The sequence below is a fragment of the Lolium perenne genome, chromosome 6 (genome assembly GCF_019359855.2).
Source record: "Lolium perenne isolate Kyuss_39 chromosome 6, Kyuss_2.0, whole genome shotgun sequence".
Classification (NCBI taxonomy): domain Eukaryota; kingdom Viridiplantae; phylum Streptophyta; class Magnoliopsida; order Poales; family Poaceae; genus Lolium; species Lolium perenne.
In genome coordinates, this window is record NC_067249.2 from 126,230,357 (window position 1) to 126,254,321 (window position 23,965).

At 41.9% G+C, this 23,965-nt stretch overlaps 3 protein-coding genes across 11 annotated transcripts; all 3 read left to right on the forward strand.

The window, feature by feature from the left end:
- The first annotated feature begins 3,054 nt into the window (after positions 1-3,054).
- Positions 3,055-5,803, forward strand: LOC127334610 (heme-binding-like protein At3g10130, chloroplastic). The gene is made up of 7 exons (XM_051361109.2): positions 3,055-3,387; positions 3,493-3,563; positions 3,699-3,800; positions 3,908-4,012; positions 4,156-4,291; positions 5,197-5,306; positions 5,414-5,803. Exons 1-7 carry the CDS (start codon positions 3,114-3,116, stop codon positions 5,492-5,494), a joined length of 879 nt encoding a protein of 292 aa, XP_051217069.1. The 5' UTR covers positions 3,055-3,113; the 3' UTR covers positions 5,495-5,803.
- Positions 5,804-7,049: 1,246 nt separating this feature from the next.
- On the forward strand, positions 7,050-22,839 carry LOC139832789 (alpha carbonic anhydrase 1, chloroplastic-like). The gene is made up of 7 exons (XM_071822647.1): positions 7,050-7,171; positions 8,024-8,235; positions 8,504-8,610; positions 8,705-8,807; positions 9,238-9,420; position 9,726; positions 22,549-22,839. The coding sequence occupies exons 1-7, from the start codon at positions 7,093-7,095 to the stop codon at positions 22,680-22,682; spliced, it is 819 nt and encodes a 272-aa protein (XP_071678748.1). The 5' UTR covers positions 7,050-7,092; the 3' UTR covers positions 22,683-22,839.
- Positions 9,574-21,374, forward strand: LOC127334607 (uncharacterized). 9 transcript variants are annotated; one of them, XM_071822651.1, is made up of 17 exons: positions 9,578-10,387; positions 10,742-10,816; positions 11,180-11,245; positions 11,441-11,660; positions 11,979-12,131; positions 12,735-12,797; positions 14,823-15,123; positions 15,200-15,401; positions 15,678-15,756; positions 15,977-16,132; positions 16,220-16,373; positions 16,466-16,510; positions 16,807-16,885; positions 18,499-18,597; positions 18,877-19,029; positions 19,795-19,854; positions 20,243-20,557. In XM_071822651.1, exons 11-17 carry the CDS (start codon positions 16,345-16,347, stop codon positions 20,264-20,266), a joined length of 489 nt encoding a protein of 162 aa, XP_071678752.1. In that variant the 5' UTR covers positions 9,578-10,387; positions 10,742-10,816; positions 11,180-11,245; positions 11,441-11,660; positions 11,979-12,131; positions 12,735-12,797; positions 14,823-15,123; positions 15,200-15,401; positions 15,678-15,756; positions 15,977-16,132; positions 16,220-16,344; the 3' UTR covers positions 20,267-20,557. The 9 variants fall into 9 exon arrangements, with proteins under 9 accessions (XP_071678753.1, XP_071678756.1, XP_071678755.1 ...); XM_071822655.1 differs by having other exon boundaries at positions 9,575-10,387; positions 11,180-11,660; positions 18,504-18,597; XM_071822654.1 differs by having other exon boundaries at positions 9,575-10,387; positions 11,180-11,660; positions 16,807-16,880.
- Positions 22,840-23,965: the final 1,126 nt, after the last annotated feature.

Below are 23,965 nucleotides of genomic sequence, written 5' to 3' on the forward strand. Positions count from 1 at the left end.
CCTACGCAATGTGTTCATCATCCAACAAAAGTGTAGAGTATGCATTTATCTATTCTGTTATGTGATCAATGTTGAGAGTGTCCACTAGTGAAAGTGTAATCCCTAGGCCTTGTTCCTAAATACTGCTATCGCTGCTTGTTTATCGTTTCTTGTGTTACTATCGTCTGCAATACTACCACCATCAACTACACGCCAAAGAAGCTATTTTCTCGCACCGTTACTCGCTCATATATATTCATACCACCTGTATTTCACTATCTCTTCGCCGAACTAGTGCACCTATTAGGTGTGTTGGGGACACAAGAGACTTCTTGCTTTGTGGTTGCAGGGTTGCATGAGAGGGATATCTTTGACCTCTTCCTCCCTGAGTTCGATAAACCTTGGGTGATCCACTTAAGGGAAAACTTGCTGCTGTTCTACAAACCTCTGCTCTTGGAGGCCCAACACTGTCTACAGGAAAGGAGGGGGAACGTAGACATCAATGGACGATCCAGTACACTCTCGATCTCACCGCCCCGTGTCCTTTATCATGCACCGTCATCGTCTAAACGCTCGTAGGCCTACCGGGAGACGCGAAACGAGGCATAAATTCAGGCGATAATCTAGGGCGGTGGCTTCGTCATCGAGTCAGAGACATAGGATCCCGCAGCGAAGACGAAGCAGCCATGGACGGAGACAGATCATCACTGCATGCAGACAGACATCGAGCGCGGCCCGTTGTTCTACACCGCCAACGGTCGTGTACCATGACGATGAGGAGGGCGAGGATATGTTGGGGCTTGATCAAGCCGTGTCTACCGATGCTGGCGATGGCGGTTGCAAGAAGAAGGGAGATACCCATAGGACCGCCGGCTTCACCGACAGGGAGGATGAACTGCTCTGTGTCTCTTGGTTGCCTGTTAGCCAAGACGTAATAAATGGTGCCCAACAAAAAGTCATGGTGTATTGGTGCAAGGTCAGCCAAGATTACAATGAGAGGAAGTTTCACAAGCCCTTTAATTAACATTATCAACAATCGCAATATTGAATCCATTAAAAAAAGATGAGCCTATATAAAGAAAGAGATGCACAAGTTCTGCGCTGCGATCGACAATGTCGCTCTCCACCCGGAGAGTGGCACATGCGTCATTCAAGTGGTAAGGGCACGGGCACTGTCACTTACATCAATGTATACAATTTGTCAAATCCTAACAATTTGCATTTGCCCGTGCTTATGGCCTTGGATTTTTTTTCAAGGTCAAGCACAAAAAGGGCTTCCACATGGTCCATTGTAGAATCGGTTGAAGGAGACTCCCAAGTGGAAGATGGGCTATGCGGCCCACAAGGAAGCCCTCAAGAATGGCACGACTGCGGTCCTTGTCGATGACGGAGATGATGCCCTTGGCCAGAATGCGCTTCCATTTCGTCCTAGGGGCAAAAAAGCCACCAAGGCCGATCTCGCCCGCCAAGCCCCATCCATTGTTTTCAACGAAAGGTTGGAGAAGATGTTGGTCGCGTCTCAAAACGCCATGGCCAAGCAGGACGAGATGAAATGGCTAGAGAAGGAGGCATCGGCTGCCATCTACATCAACCTCAACAAAGAGGCCATAAAGGTAAAAAGGCTAGACGCCGAGGCCAAAAGACTTGACGCTGAGGCCAAGTGTCGAGCGGAGGACAACATGATCATGCTTGCCGACTTGAGCAACATAGATGCCCACCATCGCGCATGGTTCGGGAAGAAGCGAGCCGAGATCTGGCTCCGTGACTCCTGATCACTCTTACCTACATCATGAGCACTATGTCCTCTTTCTACACTTCGTACTCTTGGCCCTCTGCCCTTTTGGTTTAACTTCTACTGTATTGTGTACTGAACTACATTAGACGCAATTTGTGGCACTCATTCCGCGGTTTGAATCATCTAAATATGGATTGAATTAAGGCTACAAACGATCGATTTGACTAGAAAACATCCTGAGCCAGACGAAATACGTCCCACCGTTGAGTTCACCTCGAGACTCAACGGCCATTACCAGCCCAACGACCATTTCGGCGTCCACGGCCGAACGTAAATGTAGTTATTTATTGCATCGGGCCGAAGGTGTTGTCTTCATGCACGGGGGAGTTGGGCAGGAGTGAAGAGCCCTGCTCAGCTGCTCCTCCCCAAAGGAAGTTGAGGGGTTATATTCGGGTTTTTCCTACCTTAGGCCCGCCGAAACCTATATTCAACTCATGTATATTGGTCCCATCTCTATACATACGGACATATGATATCTATACGATGCGTTAGAAAAAAGAGGTCACATGACCAGGTAACGATTCCAGTTGCCTAACTACCGTTCCATATTGTGCATGCTTGGTTTTGAAATCTGTTGGCTGCGTACGCATCTGCTAGGATCCGACGACGGCGTCGTCGGACGACGGAATCGCTACGCCGTCGGGATCTTGCTAATTAAGGGTGCTACGTGCGCCGGTCATCTCCACCATCGCCGTGATATCGTGACCGCTCCAGATCAGCCAGTCCGTCGACGGAGGGTACCCTCGTATAAGACAACGCGGATATACGAGCCACTACAAATCTCCACCATCCTTATTTTTATGGCGGAGAGAGTTTTGTCGAGGGGAGCACTGGAGCATAAGAGCATCTCCAACAGGCGCGCTAAATTTTGGCGCTGTAAAAGCGCGCTCTATCCATGTTTTGTGCGTGAGGGTATATTCACCTCCAGCAGAAGCTCTAAACCTTGGAGCTGTAAAAATTTGTACTGCTTTCGCAACGGATACTGTAGCGCTTCTTTCAAATAGCGGTAGATATAGTGCACGACATAGCGCTTTTGCCCCAAGTTGTATTTTACAGCGCGGGATAGAGCACCTGTTGGAGCATAATTTTACGCCCGCGTGCTAAACCAGCCGCTTTTTTTGATACAGCACGGGATAGAGCGCCTGTTGGAGATGCTCTAAATGAGGAGTGAAAGCTTTCTCCAGAAAATCTGGTGTGGTGAAGCGGAAAATCTGTGTGATGAAGCAGGAAGCACACGTCGGGAAGGAACCGCCCCTTCTCCACTCCCTTTCCGACTCATTACCACCACAAGCCTACGAGGACACCACAATTCGCTGCCGCCGAGCCGAAACCACTCAAAATGGCATTCCCCTGCTCCTACACCGTGCGGCCGCCGCGCGCCGTCCGACCCCGAGGCCAACGCCCCCGTGGTTCGCGCCCCGCGCTGACGGTCGTGGCCGCTGGCGCCCGCGCCAGCGGCGCCGAGGCACGTTCATCCCTGGTGCTGGCTCTCGCCTCACAGGCCCTCGCCGCCTCGCAGCGCCGCGCCGTCGACCTCGTCACCGAGGCCACCAAGTACGCCTTCCCTTCTAGCCGCTTCGAGCCGCGGACGCTCGAGGAGGCCCTCATGTCTTGTCAGTGGTGATTTTATCACCAGGCCCAAATGCCTTTCTTTTTCTTGTCCCAAAACTCAACTCCTGGGTTTTAGCACTTGCTTACCGAATCCAGCGTTTTCGCAGTTCCGGATCTCGAGACGGTCCCGTTCCGCCTACTGAAGCGCGAGGTGGAGTACGAGATCAGAGAAGTGGAGGTGATTGATTATTTTGTTATCCAGCGAATTTCTCTTTTCTACTACTGTAGTAGGAATTGAATTATGCATTGGAAGAAGTGAGATCAGTTCTGTACTTTATGACTACTACCCTCTTATGTTGTATATTCTGATCAGTCGTATTATGTTGCCGAGACGGTGATGCCTGGAAGATCTGGATTTGATTTCAATGGATCGTCTCAGTCATTCAACGTGCTGGCCTCTTACTTATTTGGTAAGGTAATATATATAAATGTTTCCTCTTTGTGATGTGCCAGGAATTCATTTGCGTGTTTCATTGTGTAATGAACTGCTTAGACTGAAGATGGTGGTATGCTTCCTTTCAGAACACGAGGTCCGAGCAAATGGAAATGACAACCCCTGTTTTTACTCGGAAGGGTGAAACGGGCGGTGAAAAGATGGACATGACTACCCCAGTTATAACAAAGAAGGCATGCTCCATACGACTTCCTCACGAGCCATATTCTTCTGGGATGTCTCTATTTTCTTGATTAGTATTCGATGTGCTTACGGGTTAGCACATCTTGAAAATTACCGCATTGAATTTTGATTCATATATGTCTGTCACCTGCAGTCAGCTGATGACAATAAGTGGAAGATGTCCTTTGTGATGCCATCAAAATATGGTCCGGACACGCCTCAGGCAAAAGACCCATCTGTGACTATTAAGGAGGTGCCCAGCAAAATCATAGCAGTTGTCGCCTTTCCAGGTTCCATCTAATAACCTTTTTACTCCATTTCCAGTTATCAATTTTATATGAACTTTGAGGAGGTGTTTGGTTGCCTTGTATATTTTATCAAGCAAGATTGTATTTAAATTTTGCAGCAAGTTGATGGTTATTAGCGCAATCTTTCTCGCAACTGTGACATTACTCCATTTTTTAACATCTCTACTTTATTTCCAAATTTACATATTTATTTCAACTTGGAGGATGTATTTGATTGCTTTGTCTTTGATCGAGCAAGAATATGTTCAAATTTTGAAGCAAGTTGGTGGTTATTGGGGCAATGCTTCTCCCTGTTTAGTTCATTACAATTCCATGTTCTGTCCTTGTATTTCTTTGCTAAGCAGATGATATATTCCCTGAGGGTCTTGCATGTGTGATTCCATCGGATATAACTTACGAAGATTCGAACTGTCGCTGCTTCTTGAATCCTGAGCTCTGAATCTGTACCAAGTACTAGTCACCAGCAATAGCAAGATTTTGATATGGGCTTATTTCCATGACATCACAAAAGAAACCTCCAAGCTGTCTGAAGTAGTCAGTTCAAAAGAAGGTCCACCTGGTTAATTTTTCTAACTTAGCAGATCATTGCATAAAAGATACAACAAATTCAGTATTACTACTCCATCTTTCAACTTCAGTCCTCGATAGAGAAATTTAAGATGGTTTATCTCAACCTATAAAGTCAACACTCTCCTAAATTTATGTGAGATATTCAAACTCTCAAATGTTTTGGAAGTCATTACATTTGAAGGAAGGTAGTAACAAAGACCTACCTTCATTCTTTATTAATTTTGTACTTCCGTATGGAATGCCTAGTTATAAAATCCTATCTGTATTGCAATCATTTTGCACCACACTAACAGTCATTTATAAATTTGGTAAAACAGGCTTGGTTTCAGACGATGACATAAGCAAGAGGGAGTCCAGACTACGGGAAGTTCTTCAGAAAGATACCCAATACAGAGTGAAAGAGAATTCAGTGGTGGAAGTTGCGCAGGTAAAGGTTGTTTTGGTAGTCCTAGATAACAAAGTCTGATCCATATTTTGATGTATAGATTAACAAATATTGATAATATCCTGATCCTGTTTTTTATGAATATACAGTATAATCCCCCTTTCACACTTCCTTTCACAAGACATAATGAAGTAGCGCTTGAGGTCGAGCGGCTTGGTGGAATCTCCTGATGTCCAACATTGACAAATAAGTTGTTAAAATTTCAGTGTGTATGCAAACACACTTTGCCCGTAATGTATATACATATAATTTTGTTGTTTCTAGTGCAGAATGTATAGTATATGTACATATCTCATTTATCACGTATAATAGTGAACGGTAAAATCTTACAGGCTAAACTTTGGTCTCTTTATTTGTTTTATGAATGTATGATAGCATCCGTTTAGAAGACTGTTGTATCTTATGATTTCTTTGTCCACACTCAATTTTAGTGTGTTTTTCAATACAATTTAAACCTCCATGGAGCCTTTTACGGTTGACACAGTTCTAGCAAAGTTTTCAGTTGCCCTATTCTTATGTGCTTTATATTCTCGACATTGATGGATCACTTTTTGCACCCAACTGAAACAGCAGTTGGTGCGAGCATGCTAACAGTAGCACTTGTGAGTTGTGACTTGTGATGATATGTATGAAGGCATGGAGCTCGTATAGGCGTGCACGTGTTATATCTCTGTTAAATGATTTGGCTTGTCACTTACAGTTGCAGATTTATAGGTGACATATTCCTCTAGAAGGGTCTTAGATGCCAAAGATTTGTGTATGAGACAAGATTAAAACATTCTGGATTATAATTAAACTGATGAATAGGGCTAACAAAATTAATTTCATAATTTCATTCAAGAAGATACCATTATAAGAAGATGGGATTCAGCTCTTACAATTTAAACTTGCCGTTAAAAAAAGAAAAAAAAACCTCCAGAATAAGTCCGTCCACTGTTTATGTTCATAGTTGTGAGTTGTGACCTCAGTCTTAGTAGCCTTTAGTGACAAAATGAAAAGTGGCTCATTTTGGAGATAAACCTTGTATGTGTTCCCTCAAATTTGGTCTTTCAGCACACAAACAGCACGCGAGTAATATATATATATATATTCGCTAATTTAACTTGTGGAGAAGTTTGGATTTTCGTGGTAGTTTATATGTCCTCTTTTTTCATTCACAACTGTTCGTTTGTCCCTAATTGCCAACATATAATCTTATAGAACTGGTTTTTAATGTACAGTGGCAAAAGGTCATGCAACGTAGCTCTACCCGTCATGTGCATGACTATGAATAAGATGCTTTCGCCTGGCGTAGTTTCATATGATGCCAAATTTTGTGTGTGAACAGCATAAAGTTATTTTCAGGTGTTGTTGCCATCATATCTGATGTCAATTTCTATTCTAGAGGGCAAACTGTAAAGGCATCGCTCTGACAACTGTAGGATTCTTTTTATAGCACAAATAAAGTTTTGTCTTACTCTACATCTGGTTAAGCTGGCACTGCAGTAGACTGAGAAATTGATGCAACCATCCAGCGGTTCTGCAAGGAAGGCCTTGTAAGTTTCAGCTACGTAAACAACAAGGACACCATATTGGGTTACCGGCCAAAACATCAATATTACCGAATTGACCGGTTCATCATCTAGGGTGATCATGGCTCATAATATATGGACACACTTCCTATATGTATGTGCCTTCTGCAGTTGTGCTTACAATGCGAACTCAATTCCTTCACATTTCCCTGCATCTATAAGCGGAGCTTATATTTCTCAAAGAGGACGAAGGCAAGATGTTGACTTCTGAGAAAAGTGCAATTTTTATTGCGCTGCTGTATATGAGCTTTCTTGTGACCCATGCATGTGACACTGGTAAGTGTTCTATGGTCCTGCATTCCCCAATGTGAGTTCCTCCCAAGCTAGTTTATTTCTTCTGTTGCATAGTAAGTACTCCAGTTGATTTATTGTGAACCGTCCATATGACTCTGGCACAAGTTTTGTCTTCCATTGTACATTCTTTTCAACCTTTTCAAGACTCTCAGTTTGGTTCTTAAGGTTCTTAAGCTGCTTGTAATTCAGCTGCTTTTGTAATGGTCCTTTTCTGACCTAGTAAAAAGATCATCTGCCTACTATTTATGCTAAAACATAAAACCTGTAAGGTCCTTGCTATAATTCTGGTTTCTTTTCATACTTCTACTGAATGGTTTTTCACTGTCAGTATGCCCCTCTTTTTATTGTCAACATGCCACTCTTTTCATTCTTGTGTTGAATGGATCAGTAGAGCCTAAAATTGAACAAAGTAATACAATCTCTTATAAAAAAATAGTACTCCTCCATCAGGAAAAGGATGTCGCACGGGGTTAGACCAGTAGTACTTTTTTTTGCAACACATACATCGCGACATCCTTTTCCGGACGGAGGGAGTACTAAAACACATATGCTTGTTCCATCATCCAGTTTATAATCATTGCAGGATATATTCAGAGCAACATTTTGTACTAGAATCCCACAAAACCAATCAATAAGAAACGAGAATGTTGGGAATAAATATGATGTAGCCACCTCAGGAATTTATCAAGTGAAAAAAAATCTAGCAAGCCACAGAACTGCGGAAACGTTGGAAAATATGCAAATCAGGGAGTTAATATTTGACTAGTGCTGACATATATTGCACGAAATTCCTTGATGATATATGATTTCTGACCTACCCTTTCTGCCTTGAAGCAACTGGTGTGAGATTTGGTTACAGTGGGAAAACTGGTCCGAAGCATTGGGGGAGCTTAAGTCCTAATTTCACACTTTGCTCAAAAGGAATCTACCAGTCTCCAATCGACATTGTGAAAGATTTTGCGGTCCACAACCCGAAAATGGAGCCCCTCGAAAGGGATTATACTGCTGCAAATGTTACAATGGTTGACAACGTCTTCAACATTGCGGTTTGCTCTGAGCCTCTGAACCAGACAGTTATTTATGTTAACGAACAGAAAATCCATAATAAAAGAATGACAAGACGTGAGTTAATATCATGCTCTTAATAACTTAGATAATGCATATTATTTAACCTGCTCCACATATTGTAGTTTTTGCTATAAACTATGTAGGTGTAACCATAATAATCAGTTAATAAAAAAAGAAATGGAAATACACATTCTGTTACGTACATGTAGTGAATTATGAAATCATTGGGTTCATTGATTGATGTAGCTGAGATATAATGACACTTCTGGGGCTGTCAAGGTTGACGGAAAGAAGTATAAACTGAAGCAATTGCATTGGCACTCTCCCTCAGAGCACACGATCAATGGCCAAAGGTTCCCATATGTACAACCTTTGACAATTGGAAAACAGGAAAAACATGCATTCTATGTTGTACTAACTGTGTCCACCACTCTCTTACCCTGATAGATTTGCGGTGGAGCTCCACATGGTTCACTACGCTGATGATGGCAATGTAACTGTTGTGTCAATCCTTTATCGGTACGGGAAACCAGATCCGTTCCTTTTCCAGGTAAATCGTTGTGATACGTTAGAAGGGCTGTATTATATCGTTACTGCATTGTAGAACACTGCACAGTGCAATTTTCAATCATGACCAACCTGAGGATATGATTCATATAAACCCGAGTATGAGTTTTAGATCTACCTCCATCAGGCCATGCTGTTTTTGATGGCAAGATAGTACGGATCTGAACTATAATGACCTCAATACCTAACGTCAATATGATGCTACAGTCATTGAAATGGCATTAACCTTAGTTAGTCAATTTAGTGTAGTTAATGACAGGCTCTGTTTTATTGAAATAGGCAAAGATAATTTGACCGGTTCAAGAACTGGATAACATGTATATCGGACTTGAACCAGATCACTAGGACACTGCTAGTACTGTCGCATGCTTTGTCTACAAGTATATATGACTACTTCTGCTTCGTGCTTACAGATAAACGATACGCTAGCTGAATTAACTGCGGAGGGATGCAAAGCTGAGAAAGGTGATCCTCTCCCTGTTGGGGTGGTGAACATGAAGGAACTAAGGCAGGGTGCACATAGGTATTTCAGATATCTCGGGTCTCTTAGCGCACCTCCATGCACGGAAGGTGTGATCTGGAACATTCTTGGCGAGGTATTCCCACATGGAAAACAGTGTGCAAACTCTAATTTCGCATGATGTTTATGCATTGGAAATTACTGAAATATTTTGAGATGTCTCGCAGATTTCTCCTATAAATGATGCTAGACTACCCAGCCAGCCAGGCCACCTGAGAGGGGCAAAACAATCTGAACCGTCCGTTTCGCTAGCTACAGTAAATTCCAATCCCGCTTTTCACCACAGCCGTCGGATATGGTAATTTTTTTTCCACCAGCCTCTGCTTGTTCTGAGTGCATGACTCTTGGGACCGTGCGTGTGTGGGACCGTTTATTTGAGAGAGTGAGGGTACGTGCTCGCGTCGCTTGAAAAATGAAAACCGTGAAAACCCTAACTTTACCGAGAGCTTCCTCTCCCCAATCCCGTGCCTCCCTCTCCTCCACCAATCCAGTCCTCCTTTTTTCGTCCCCAATCCGCGGCGCCGGAGAAGAAGCGGCCAGCCCGAGCAATGGAGGTGCTTGCAGCAGTCAGCACGGCTTGGGCACGGCCGGAGACGGTCCGGCGCGTGGCGGATCCGCGGCGTCTACCGCAGGCGCCGGGCGCGGCCGGAGACGGGCTGGCATGGGGCGGATCCGCGGCAGCGGCGACCGGAGGCGCCAGGCGCGGCCGGAGACGGTCCGGCGAGTGGCGGATCCGCGGCAGCGGCGACCGGAGGCGCCAGGCGCGGCCGGAGACGGTCCGGCGAGTGGCGGATCCGCGGCGGCGGTCAAGGAGATGCAGCTGATCTTTGCAACTGCGGTTTTATGATTCATATTTTCGGGAACTGAAAGTTTCCTCATGACCTCAAGGGTATTGTTGCAGCAACCGTGAGCTCGCTATGCACGACTCAGCTCAGTCAGCTGGGAAGCGATGCCAGAAATAGTCCAGGCCCCTTGCGTTGGTGGTGGATGCCTGCATAAAAGTTGCTCATGATGTGTGGAACCACAGCTCCGTCAATCACTAGGTGATCTATTCCCCTGAATAAATTTCGTTTTTTTCTTGATTTGGTAGAAAACCTGCTCATCTTTGAGCAGCGTTTCTTGTTGGATTTCCGTTGAGGAAAAGCTTACGGTTCTCATGACTACTGCGTATATACACGAGCATGCTTGTTTTTAGCGAGTCTAAAAGAAATAGCAGGGTTAAATAGTAATGTTCTTATGTAATATATTCCTAATTTCCTTCGGAAGTAGTGAAGGGCAGGTGAGCTGGTCGGTGCTGCTAAACCCCCTCCTCTTTCTAGATCCCCATGATTTGTACTCCTCTATTTCGATTTGAGATGAAGATTTTTATCGGTGCTGCTGCTTCCGGGTTTGTGCAGGATTGGATACAACATGGTCATTTATGTGGTGGAGAGGGAGTCCTGGAGGTCATCGTCAACCAGAGATTGCTAATGGTATTGCTGTAATTTCTGCCTATCTCTATATTTATCTTTCTTTTTCATGTCCATCATGTTGTGTTAAAATTAGTGCCACATTTTCCTTGCAACTAAGTTACAACTGAGAAAGAGCCTTTGTGTCACATTTGCCTACAGAGGAAGCGACCCAGACAAAAATAAGTACTGTCTTTCTGGGCATTCTTGAATTTATTGGTATCTATACCAACATGCTAATTATTTTTCCAATGATTTTTTACCTTGAAATAGCAAGAAATCATATGCTATGGTAATCTTTGTATAATATACTACCAAGTGATTTAAGTAGGTGTACTCGTATTCAAGTTTCTACTAACTGGATTCTTTACTTTCAACATGTTTCAGTTCTTTCCTGAGGCAAATGAGGTTACTATTGCAAGACATACAACCTTTGTGCCATTGTTTATATTTGTAAGTGGATGTATCCCTTTGTTAGAGCTCATGCTCCATTGGTTACCTTTAATGGGGAGCTAGAAACTCTTATCCTGTAATTCCATATTTGTAGATTTGACAATTGATTAGACTTCTATATTGGACGTTGCAAGAGGGATTATTTTCCTTCCGTAGTATTGTTCGACTCATATCTTTTTATTTTACATTTTTCAGCATTTTTTGCTTAATCTTTGTCATTTTTGGATCTTGGTAAGGTTTGGAGCGTATCAAACCTTTGCATTTATGGTAACCCTTTTAATTACTAAAAATAATGGAGTTTTCCATTCTGTGAGTTTCTATTTTTATTTCCCTGGATGTCGAGTTAGTTTTGGTGAGGCCGGTTCAGGCCCGATCCATTGCCTCCTTCATGCTCCAGACCAAGCTCTCCATCAAGGTATATAAAATATCCCTCTTGAGAATACTATAGTGAGTTTGAGATTGGTTAGTAATGTATTGAAATACAGCCAACCTGTTTTTATTATGGTGGCTTTACTATTTCACACTGTAATATTTATCCCTCATTTTGGTCGTGCTGCAATGTTTTTAAAATCTTCATTATGCGTGATCACAAGTGATCATATTTCTTATAAATTAAACTATTGCCAGGCGTGTCCTACATCCTGATACTTATGCATATAATGGAAAGTTCATTGCTGCTGGGCTGTGATGTCTTTATAATTCCTGAACTGTGCACTATTTTTCTCACCCACAGCCAAGTGGCGGGTGAAGCTGGAGCCAGAGCGCACGCCAAGTGACGGCGACAGCCGGACGCGGCAGCGGCGGTAGGCAGCGTGCGCCAAGTGACGGGGCGGGTGGATGCTGCAGCAGCAGCTCCCCCTCCCCCTTCTCTTCATCTCTCTAATGGGTAAGTCGATCCCTCCTATTGTCCATATTGGAAATGCCATATATACACCTCGCAGGAAGCTGCTGCACCACATACTGTCTACCTTGTGTGTTAATGCTCAAGGTTTTACATGCTACCCAGTGCTAGAGTAGTTCTTGCTTGTGTATTGTTCTTTTTATGCATCTCAAAGCAATGTGAAACTGGTATCTTTTGCTGATATACATCTTCCTTAAACATAAAACATTAATTTGAAAGTTCAACAAGTGGCTATCTAAGCTTTTCTTCAGTTCTGAATGTTGTGGAGAAATATAGAGCAGCGATGGTATTATCTAGGTGGTCCAAGCACTTCATATTCATCCACTCACTCTGCACTAATTCTGTGACCTGTCACTTCCACTTAGATCAAAGCATCCATACAAATCACTTAGAGGTTAAGCAATGCAATCTCTACATAATACGCAGTACACAAAAAATTAGTTGATCAGCTTTTGAGCAGTTCTCGCATGAGGCAATAAATACAGTATTTTCAGTGGTCCTCTGGAATACCTTTTTAAATTCCTCTGCTAGAGTGTTTTGTTATGGCTTTTGGTTCTCTAACATATTTTAAAGTTTGTCATATTTCAGAAATATCAGAGCTTATACCTGGATAAAGGTATGAAGAATCTGATGGCAATTGATCCCCCGTTGGTGAGTAGGTCTACAGAAACATCAAATTTACTGTGTGCTATTTTTAGCTTTGCCTACAATACAATGCTCAAATAGTGATCATCTATATACATCCCGAGCAAAGACTGGATTGTGTTCTTGTTACCAAAATTTAACAGTACCTGTTGTGTTTATCAACATAATTGAAGTATGGAAGAAAAATACATATCATATACTCATTGTTTCCTAGAACCACTGGCCTGGCAAAGGACCTGCATAAAAAGTAGTATTGTTGCTTGATTTTCTGTACTAGAGAGTTTAATGCTCATCGTTTCCTAGAGCCACTGGCGTTCCCTCTAATATGGTTACGTGTTTAATGCTCATTTGTTACTAATTGTATGATCAGCAGTTCAACACTACCAATCTTCCCCAGATAAATTATTTACTTCATGATGTCCCTAAATCAAATTATCCGAGCCTATCCAAATATATAGTTTAGAAAATGAGTACGAGAATTGGAATACTTCTCTTCTTCCACTGCAGCTACAATTTATATGTACAAGTGATATTTACTAGCTGAATTTCTCATCACATGATCGATCCTCACATGTCAAATACAATTTCCTTACTTTTTCCATACAAGTAGTAGACTAAAATTTGACGAGTCTTGCTCCAAGCATTTGCTGCAGTATGGTTTTTTATATGGTTTAAGTTAAACGATGTGACAGTTTACAAACAGTTGGTGAGCACTGCTGGTTGTTAAGATTATTTGAGAGTTGGAGGATATTCTTCTTCAGGTAGCCTAATTGTTTTAGTTTGGTTGTCGATCCAGCTCCAGTAATGCTTGTTCATTATTCAGATCCAGCTTGGCTCTCGACAGAAAAAAACAGATCGAGAATGTTGTTTCTCTTTCCATGTGTAACAATAATGCATTAGAGCAGAACGATTTGCGCACTTTGCTAAATAAAGCAAATATAATGAGAAGTTTGGGCAGTCGCTTAAACACTGATCAAATTTGAAAAATCATTTAGAATCTGGAAAACTGCTCTAATATTGCTTTAGTTTTGAGAAGAAGTAAATGTTGATATGTGCTGCTACTTTGCTAAAATATAATGATATGAACTTACTTATTGTATTTAGACTGCATGTATCCAAAAATGCAAGATACGCTCGCTTGTTATCTTCTCTTGTTAGTTCAATAATACTAGGTTTAGGTGTTGTTGTTTTTATCAGTGCTCTGGATTTCTCACTGCAAGTCGCATTGATGTTGTCCGATATGTGCAAATCCTTGGTCTGCCATGATCGTTCATTGACTGAATCCACGCCCACTTCAGTCGACGAGGTTTTTGTCCTGGCGTGCAACGGTGGCTCTAGAAATGGAAACAGCGAGGGTGCTAAACTCCTCTCTTGTTTTTACCATCACGTCTATTCACTGCAAGATTTTCGATTTAGGTCTAGAATTTGCATATGGCACAACGTGCAGCCTCTATGCCAAATTATTTTAGGTTATCTGGAATGGATTTATAGAACCAGACGAAATAGAGAACCTGCTATTTTTAGTGTGTATACAATGTTCGAGCAGTATTCTAGAAATTGCCGCTATGCGCCTGCTGGGCCAATTTAGGTGCCACTTTATGTTAAACCAGCAATACTCGTCTGGCTTAGTTATTGCATTCCCAGTCAGTTTTATTTAAAACACCAGCTGAGCATGTGAGCTAAATGAATTGCTTTGGCCAACACTGAATATTAGAAACAACATTATAGGATGAACATAGTTTCGCCATTTCCCTTGCTGATCTACTTGAGTTACTACACTTGTTGCACTTTTAGCCTCTTCTATGAACGGCTCAGTTCATTTCCACGTTGTGATATAGTAGATTGTTAACTTCAAATGGCCAGTTGGTGTAAGTAGGACTTCTACTTAGTCTGGAGTTATATGTTTGGTTATCTGTGGTGTCAGATGCTTGCCATTTGTGCATATGTTTTAAATTAGCAAAATTCATTAGTACAACCAAATGCCAACGGTCTTGAAGATATACTACAAATATTTACTTTCTTGCCCACCAGGTCACCGCTGGTCGGGAGCGTCGCTGTGCGAAGAGCAGGTGGGGCCGCATCAGCCGTCGCCTTGGGTCCTGCCGCTCCTCCCCAATCTCCCGCCTCGACGTGTAGAGGGGTCGAAGCTGTGGGGGATGCAACATTGACGGGCGGGCATTCGCTGGAGGGGTGCGTCCTGGAGGAGGGTGGCGGCGTTCCAGTGAGAGGCCCTGGGTTGGGAGGAGAGGACGTGGGAGGAGGACGAGAAGGGGTGAGGGCGCTCGACCCCGCCGCCCAGCAACGCCGACGGCCAACATCTACAGTGACGCCGGTGACCAACACCTCCTCTTCTCCCTTCTTCCACCCCTCTCTGGATTTCCGCCTCTAATTTAATTTGGATTTTGCAGCTAGGGTTGGGCGACACCTCCATCGGAGATCCCTATCGAAGCTTGCACAGGCTCCGCGTAGCCGCCGCCAGCGCCTCCTCGTTCCTGTGGGCAGTGCCATCAAGGACATCTCCCCCAAGCGTGGTCTCCACCAGCAGCACCCCCTGGCGCTCGCACGGGAACCGGCCGGCACGTCCGTCTTCACCAGGCCAAGAAAGATTAGGTGAGCACAATGTCATCTCCTTCCTTATCCATGTGTATTAGTTTAGCCTCCATTCCTTAAGTCCATGCCTCCATTCCTAATTCCATGCCAAGATTTGATTCAGAAAATAGTCTGTTTCGGGAATGTGCAGTTGGAGAATTTGTTCAGATTGGTATGGTTGTTGTTCGTGCTCCACCTGAGCTTTTCTGCATTCTTCTCCCTTTATCATATTTCTGGCCCTCCCCACGCGAGCTTCCTCATCTGATTCCTCTAATTTAATTTTTATTTTGTATCTAGGGTTTGGGTGTCCAGGAGATTCACTGACAGCAGCACCAGCCATCATTGGTTTTTATGGACTCCATGGCTGTTGTAAGAGGTATGCTTATCCTACTAAGATATATTTCTCTCTCTCTCTCTCTCTCTCTCTCTCTCTCTCTCTCTCTCTCTCTTCCACGGTATCCAGCATCATTCAATATTTCTCGCTTTGTTGCTTGTCACTTTTTCTCCGGTGGAGGTGTTTGTTACAATTTTTTACTGCCTTAATGCTTTCCCGTCTTGATCGATCTAATAATGCATCTCTCTGTTTGGTGGAACAGGAATGGAGCAAAAGGGTGATTTTTTTTGGTGGGTCTGATCGTTGTTGTTCTGCTTGATTACCACAACAATAGGGTTGCTCCCTCCTGCAAAGTATCGACCACATCTATGCCTCCCTCCACATCCTCTCCTCCATTTATATCTACATATTTTTTTGTGTAAGAAGAAGAGCAGCAATTTTATCCAGAGAAATATATTTAAAGTCATAGATAATAGTGTTGATTGTAAAATTTCTTAATCCCCAGGCCATATAATAAAAGGTGAAGAGCGGCGCTAGGGAACCACGCCTAGGAGCATGCTCATGGTGGTACCTACATCGCAACAATGCATGGTTACGGATGTCCTCAGCCCGAGCTAGGCTTCCTTGTCGATGACTTGCCATCTACAGCATCTCTGCAGGTATACAAACTCTTTCTTGTCTCTTTGATTTTCAGTGATATCGCTTTGGTTTATGCTTGATTCGGTGTGCATTGTGATTTTTATCTTTTTAGGATTGTTGCTTGGTTGGATATAGAAACAAATGAAGATGTGGAAAGGTGCGGATTCGACAATGATATATAGCTGTTAATTTTTCTGCTTGGTGTTGTTCCCTACTAAAAAGAAAAGCTCTATATGATTGTGACATGATAATTGTGAGGATATGAGGCTTCAAGAAATAACCGTCAAATTAAGGCTGAAACTTTTGTCTACATCCCCAACTTAGTGTCATCTGTTTAAAAATTCTACAAGTTTGGTGATGAATTTTATCTCATTTGATAGTACTAGGTGCATCAATCACTGGCCTCTTCATCCCTCCTGTTTCCTTTGGATTCTAATCGTCTTGTCCATGTAGGATTCTTGAGGGGAACAGTTCATCACGGGGCGCTGTTTCCAGGGGCAAATTGCGGTGTTGGTGTTGCTTCACAGGTTTGGTGAGATACTTCAGGTGTTACTGTTATCATTGTTGTGCATTGCCCATGTTAAACTTTTGCTCTTTTACGCCGAGGGGTTGCCGTGGGAACCGCATCGGCTCTGTTTTCTGCTTATTGTGTGTGCTCTGTTGACCACATAGTGGCTGCTTCATTTCTTCTTCTGTTCCTTGACATGTGCGGTGATCGGTTTGCTTTGTGTGTTGTCCAATCTGTTCTAGCTATCAAGTTTGATTACCGGTGATATGTAATACCCAATTGGTCTATAGCCAAATCACTTGGGTGGGCACATGATATGTATGCCACCTAGCAACAGCCTGTATTGACACATCTTCACTGCTATTTTGGAATGTAATTATTGGTTTTTTGCTTTGCCGGATTGATCTCTACCTCTTATTCTCTGGACTTATATTATTTGAGATTTTTGGGATGCTAAATATTGCTTTTTTGCATTGCAAGATTGATTTATACCTCTTATGTTCCGAATCTATATTATTTAGGACTTACGATGTGGGTTTCTTATATTTGTTGTCTGTATTTTGGCACTTTCCTTACTCTGAAAGTGTATTCTGATATGTTGTGCATTTGTGCATAAAAGAGCCGACTTACAACAACATTTCGGGACAACATGCCACCATGGAACGAAATCATGGTTAAGTAGATGTATTGTGCAATTCTATAAGCCCGAAAAAAAAAGCTTCAAGCTTCGTTCAATCTAATATTCTACTTTAAATTTCTGTTCAGTAGTACACAAAGTAGGAGCAATCATTCTTGCCCATTCCAGAGTGTATATACTATCTGCTCTACAGAAAATTTGTTGGTTATCATCTCCTATATCTTTGACAGTGACCCTGCATATACTTCTTTTGCGAATACGCAAAATCCTTGTGTATCATTGCATTAAAAGAGAAACAGTTATAGAGAGTACATATAATATCTGAAGTATTGTAGTTTTTTTGGGTGTATCAGCTTTATTATTACAGCTGTTATGTCTGTCTATGGAGCCATTTGCAATTGATGCCAGTGATAGTAAAAAATTAAAGAGTCTACCACTGTTTTCATGGTCACATGATATACTACCTCTTTGTGTAAGCTCTATGCAGAATACATTTTGGAAGTTTAGACATGCATGGTTGGCTAATAATGTCTTTGGAAGTTTGATATACTTATTTGAACCTGTAGCTCTATGCAGAATACATTAGCATTGTGTAAAATTCTTTCTAAGCTCTCATTTCTTATATTAGCAGAATACATTTTGGAAGTGTAAACATGCATGGGTTATTTTTTTCTCGAATTTGGTAGCAAACCTGCATTATTGCAGTTCCATACAATAGCAAAGGTTATGCTAGCAAGAGTGTCAGTGTACCATAGTTTCTTATTTGATATTGATGAGCTGATATGCTCTTGATGGATGGTACTGTTTGTATTTATAGAGATGCTACTAGCTTAAGAAGTTTTTTTATTGCTTATCTCTGTTTCTTGCTGAATTACAGTGTTAAATCAAGTAGCAGTGACCCTTTTTGTATTCATTATCTTTGCTATTGTATGGAGCTGCCAGTACCGCATAAGTTAATGAGCAAGAGGTGGTTAAGAGGTGGTTGATCGCCGTCCTGTAGGTTAGCTTTGCAGGAGCTGCGGCCAGATGGACCGTGGACGCGCGTCCAGTGCACGAACATGGCCCAGGAGTGGCACCGGTGTGCTTGGCAGTGAGCCAGGTGAGTTTCCCTCTATCTTTCTTCCTCTTTGCACCTGGTCTCTCTCAAACAAATTTCTTGAAGCATATGTTTGTGAGGTAGTGAGGTGTGAACAGGTAGTGAGGTGTAAATACGTTCTCAAAGTTTCCTGAAGCTTATATTTGTGCATGATCTGTGGCACCTAACAAAGGTATTGGAGAACCGAGGTGGGGTCCAAACGTAACATGACCTCTATTTTATTAGCCTTTGGTGGTTTATACATGATTATTAGACTAATCTTTGGATCCATTTATTGTGCAGGGTATTGATTTGGATCAACATTTTGATTGCAAGATATTTTTTGCAAGTGGCCAATTGCGATCACACTTATTTGAAACCCATACGTCGGTGATGAAGGAGCTTACCACCATCGAATGTGTCAATGCTATATGGGCCATGCATGCGACAAACCAGGTATGACTAGGGCATTTCCCGTTATGTTTTTGGCACTTCTTTCCTATTCTGCATTTCTTAAGGAAAAATATAATGCAGTGGGCTTGATAATTTGAGTAACGAGTATTTAATCTGCTAAAATTTGATACAGAATTAAATTTTAGTGTGGTCATATTCTAAAACATAGCTCTAAATTTTTCATTAGAAAATATCTATATTCTAAAACACAGCTCTATATTTTTTCCGGCTAGGAAGGTCATTCTAGGTCATAAGCCCTTAATTACTACCAGACATATTGAAACTTGTCTATTGACCACCAGAAACTGCTTTCTTTCTCTGTGTGTTGGCCATTTCAGTGCAATTGTTTGATTGCTGCCAGTGGCTTTTCCCGTTCTTCTTTCTTCCTATTTAATTATGGCATTTAGCGTCACTGGACAGAGAAACGAGTATATATGCTTTCATTCTGGAGGAGGTTCTCTTCGGATGACCAACAAGTAGAGCTGATGATGATGTTAGAGCCTAAGGTGATCATGTTTGATAGTGATGACGATGATGTTAGGTCCTACATTGATATTCTCTTAGTGCTGCATTTATACTTAAGCCATTCGGTAGCCGCAATTGTTAATTCGAAATAGTGTGAGATATATTTTTTAGAGAAGTTCATATGTCGAGCCAACATTCGTGCAATCTACATGTTAATATGGGCCCAACTCCTAACGTAAGGCTTATAGTTTTGATGTGTTTATCTTCATTCTTTGTGCCGGTGGTGGCGTGGGCACTCTGCAGCAATGCCCACGGAGGATGGCAGCATTGAGGGCCGCCCGTGGGGAGAAGACGAGGAAGAGGGTAAGGCAGTGGGGCTGACGGAAGTGAGTTCGCTCGATGGATTTGATCCGATGGTCGTGCGCCCGGAGGACGCAATGCATGCGATCCCTCGGATGATTAGCAGTGTTTTCCATATATTTATTGGCTATCTTGACAGGGTAGCTTTTGCTCATATGGTGACAACATAGGGCTTCCTTGAATTGGATTTCTTTCATAGTCCCTGTCTGGTGCATTGTACATGTATTTTTTCATTTTCGCACTAATTGAGTTGTTGCCTTGAAATTTCTTGAGATTCTTTGTTCCAAAAGGGGGCCCTTATGTTAAGGCCAGTTTGCAGATCGCCTTTTCTTTGCTCACATTGTGCCATGATTTGTCTCCTTACTCCTCTTGCTTGTTCAATTTTTTGCAGTCTGCATTGCTCCAGCTTCCCTGATGATTCGGAGTCTCACACTCATGATTCGGGAGATGGAAGCATCAACAATGCTCTAGCATGTCCTTTAGCTATGATATTTACTTACTTTATTTATTTATATGGGCCACTATTGGTAATCGACATTTAGTTATCATCGGTGAATATGGGCTACTATGGTAATCGACATGTTGAGGAAACATGTTAGCTCTACCTTTTTCGTTGAGCTGGGCATGTCTTTTGAAGTGCACAAATATTAGATATGTTTTCAAAGGAACATATTGTCATGGTGTAGTGAAGGATGATTGCATTTTACTTTTTTTTGTTTCATTAAGTTATGGGTTCATGGAATGAAAAATGTAGGAGTTTCGTACATAACGGATTTTTTTCATTTAGTTATGATCTCATGTCAATTCTTTTTGTTCAAACTACTGATAACAATTAGATTCAGCTTGATCTCTTGAATCCTGCCAGTACGCCATATAAAGGGTTGTGCCATGGACAGCAATTTCACTAGAGCACTTGCATTTACACATATGGATTTATGCATCAATGTTTGTTTGACATGTAGTTTTGATGTTTCTCAATATGACGCCAATTTGTCTCCAGAACTGATGACATATCAACGGCATCAAGATTCAGAGACTTTAATATTGACAGTTCAGAAAGCATATCCTTGAGCGAACTAAAGAGAAAAGAGCCTGAACTTGAGAGGGAAACACCACCATCTCGAAAGCTGCCGAAGACCACATGTTTTGGGAACCACAAGTCAAACAAGCGGGGGAAGAAATCGAAATGAGCTGCAAGTTAGGCTAGACCTTGCTCCTATACTTCATATGTTCTTTGTATCTGATCAAATCTGTTCGTTGTTCCCTAGACTATTTTTGTGGTAGCATGTAGCGAGGTTGAACCCTGTAGTGCTATATCTGTTGCTTAACTTAGTGAGAGGCCTATTTCTGCATTTCATATCTTGCTCAGGGAGGTTTTTCTTCTTGCACTTTTTTTTCTTTTTTTTGGTGGTGTTTTTTCTACATTATTATTACTTTGCTGGAAGTTGTAAGATTTTGCAACTACTGTGAGCATTACACATTTGTTAATCTGTTTTGATATGCCGTGCATTATCGGCGATGCAGTTGCGTTTTGTCTGAATTTTTGACTGAATCTCGGGATCTTTGTGAGAACGAAAGCACCAGTCTCAAAAAAAGCCGAAGACCACTTGTTAGTGGTGGTCGTGTTCACAGAGCAATTATTATGGTTCTTGGAAGTTGAACAAGACAACGGAAATAGAAATGAGGTTCAAGTCATTAGCCAGAGTACCTCATATGCTTGCTCTGTATGTGATCAGCTATGTGTCTATGTGCTCTGTTCTCCCATCTGTTTTGTGCTATCTTGTTTTCCTTTCTATTTCCGTATGGGTATGTTGTCCTATCTATTTTGTGCACTATAGTTTAATTAGCAAATTTCTGTAAAATCTAAGAGCTTTAACTGTTTCAAAAGAACAACCTGATCCGTTCTCATCCTGGACTGTGTTATGGATATTGGCTAAATTCTATAGAGTGCACATAGGAATTTCACAACTTACCTTTTTCAATATACTCAGTGTTTCCATCCATCCATGTTGGAATATATGCTATACTTAATGTTTCTATTTATTCATACTCGAATTTATGCTGTAGGTAGCTAACGAGGGATCTATCAGAATGGTTACAATATTATCTCGCTTTTTCTCCACATTTTGTTTCGTGTGCATACCTACAGAAACATGGAGCTTTTGTGCTATCTGATCACGAACTCACTTGATTTACCCACTAACCGATTTGCTATATCTTACTTACCTTTCAGCTTTAGTACCATTGTTGTATTCTTACACTTTCATAGATTAAGATACCATGTAGAGATAACTGTACCATTGATTGATAGAGGTCTTAAATTGTTGTACAGTTAACATAAATTCGGCTGAGGACGGCTGCACCATCACGGTTGCCAAGTGCATCTAAGGGGTCGAAAGAGGAAAAGGAGGGCGTACAAGGGGCAGAAGGAGCCGTGGCATGGGAGCAAAATGAGTAGCCAAAGGAAGGTGGAGGGACCATCGAGGACATTTTCTCCAACTCACGCCATCGGATGATGTTATAGCTCGCTTGAACGGCCACCCGACCCGAATGCCCTCCCTTTACCACTACGGTGACGACAACGGCAAGAAAAGTAGAGCTCCGCTCCGAGCCTTCGATATTAAAATAAGCCAAAACTTATGCTTCAAATTCTGATTGAATTCTGCCATTTGCGCGATAGCGCAACGGGTCATCTAGTAAGAGAAATGACAAAGGAGCAGGCTGCTGCTTTGATGGCTCCTCTGGAGGGGAGTTACAGGCACAACTGCAGGCCGTTACAACCACTGAACGGACGCACCGTGCAGCTCTATGAGAGGTCACGAAAGCTCTAAATATTCTGTAGCCTGCTGGCGTTCGATTCACGGTGAGTTAGCTTGTCTGGGTGCTAATCCTGGAATATGTGTTAAGTATTTTTTGACTGTAAGAATATGTGTAAGTTGACACATCCATTGTAATAAAGTGTAGCTCGAGGAGTTGGTATTCTTTTGAGACGACTGTAAGAATATGTTTAAGTTAGCACATCGATTGTAATAAATTGTAGCTCGAGGAGTTGGTATTCTTTTGAGACCAGAAACTCTTTTACAATCATTATCGTTTTTTTCTTGTGGTATCGCTGGGTTGCTGGTCAGAAAATCAAACAAGAATATTACATTGAAATAGCTGTGTTATATATACTCCATCTGCTTCAAAATGCATGTCATATTTTGGTAAACTATTTGGCATCCTATATATTTTGACTTTGTTTATCATATATCTGAAAGAACTCCATGATACGCTAATTTGAATTTCTTGAAGGAACACAGAAATGGATTGAAGAAATTTGCATTCAGCCAAGATAACTTTTCCCAACTATAAATTCTGAGCAGTAGGCCAAGTTTTGCTTGCACCGCTCCCAAGATGACATGTAACTTCAAAATGGATGTTGAAAGCAACACACTTCACTCTCACCATCACTTTGACTAGCTGCTTAAATACCAGGAACCGGCTCCTCTAGGGCTCACAAGGAAAGTCAGGGAAACAATGAAGGAAGTGTGCTCCATAATTAAAGACAATAGCTTGGTGTTATTCCAATTTACTTGAGGATGATTAGTCATGTATTGTAAGGGCAGAGATCAAATATTCCGACCTCAATACACCGACAACAGGAATAAGTGAGTGAAAAAATAAGCAAGTATTGAGAAAAACAAACATTACTACCAGAATATAAGTAGAATTGTCGCGAAACGTACCCCCTTCATCCACAAATAAATGTACTTTGAACTTTTGTTCTAGGTCGAGCTTTTGAAAGTTTGATTATCTTAAATATAGAAAAGACTAACGACATATATGATGTCAAATTGATACAGTATTGGCAAACTATATGTAAAAATGAATCTAGTGATACTAATTTAGTGTCATAAATGCTTGAAACTTTTCCTATAAAGTTTGTAAGACTTCTAATGTTTTCACTTATGACAAAACTAGAAGTACGGTTATTGGTGTATGGAGGGAGTAGCTAAAAAACTGTTGTCGAAAGCAACATGTTTCAGTCCACGATTAGACTATACTAGCTACGTAAATTTCAAGGTGGGCTGGATAATTAAATACAACAATATGGTGTTATTCTAATTTAGCC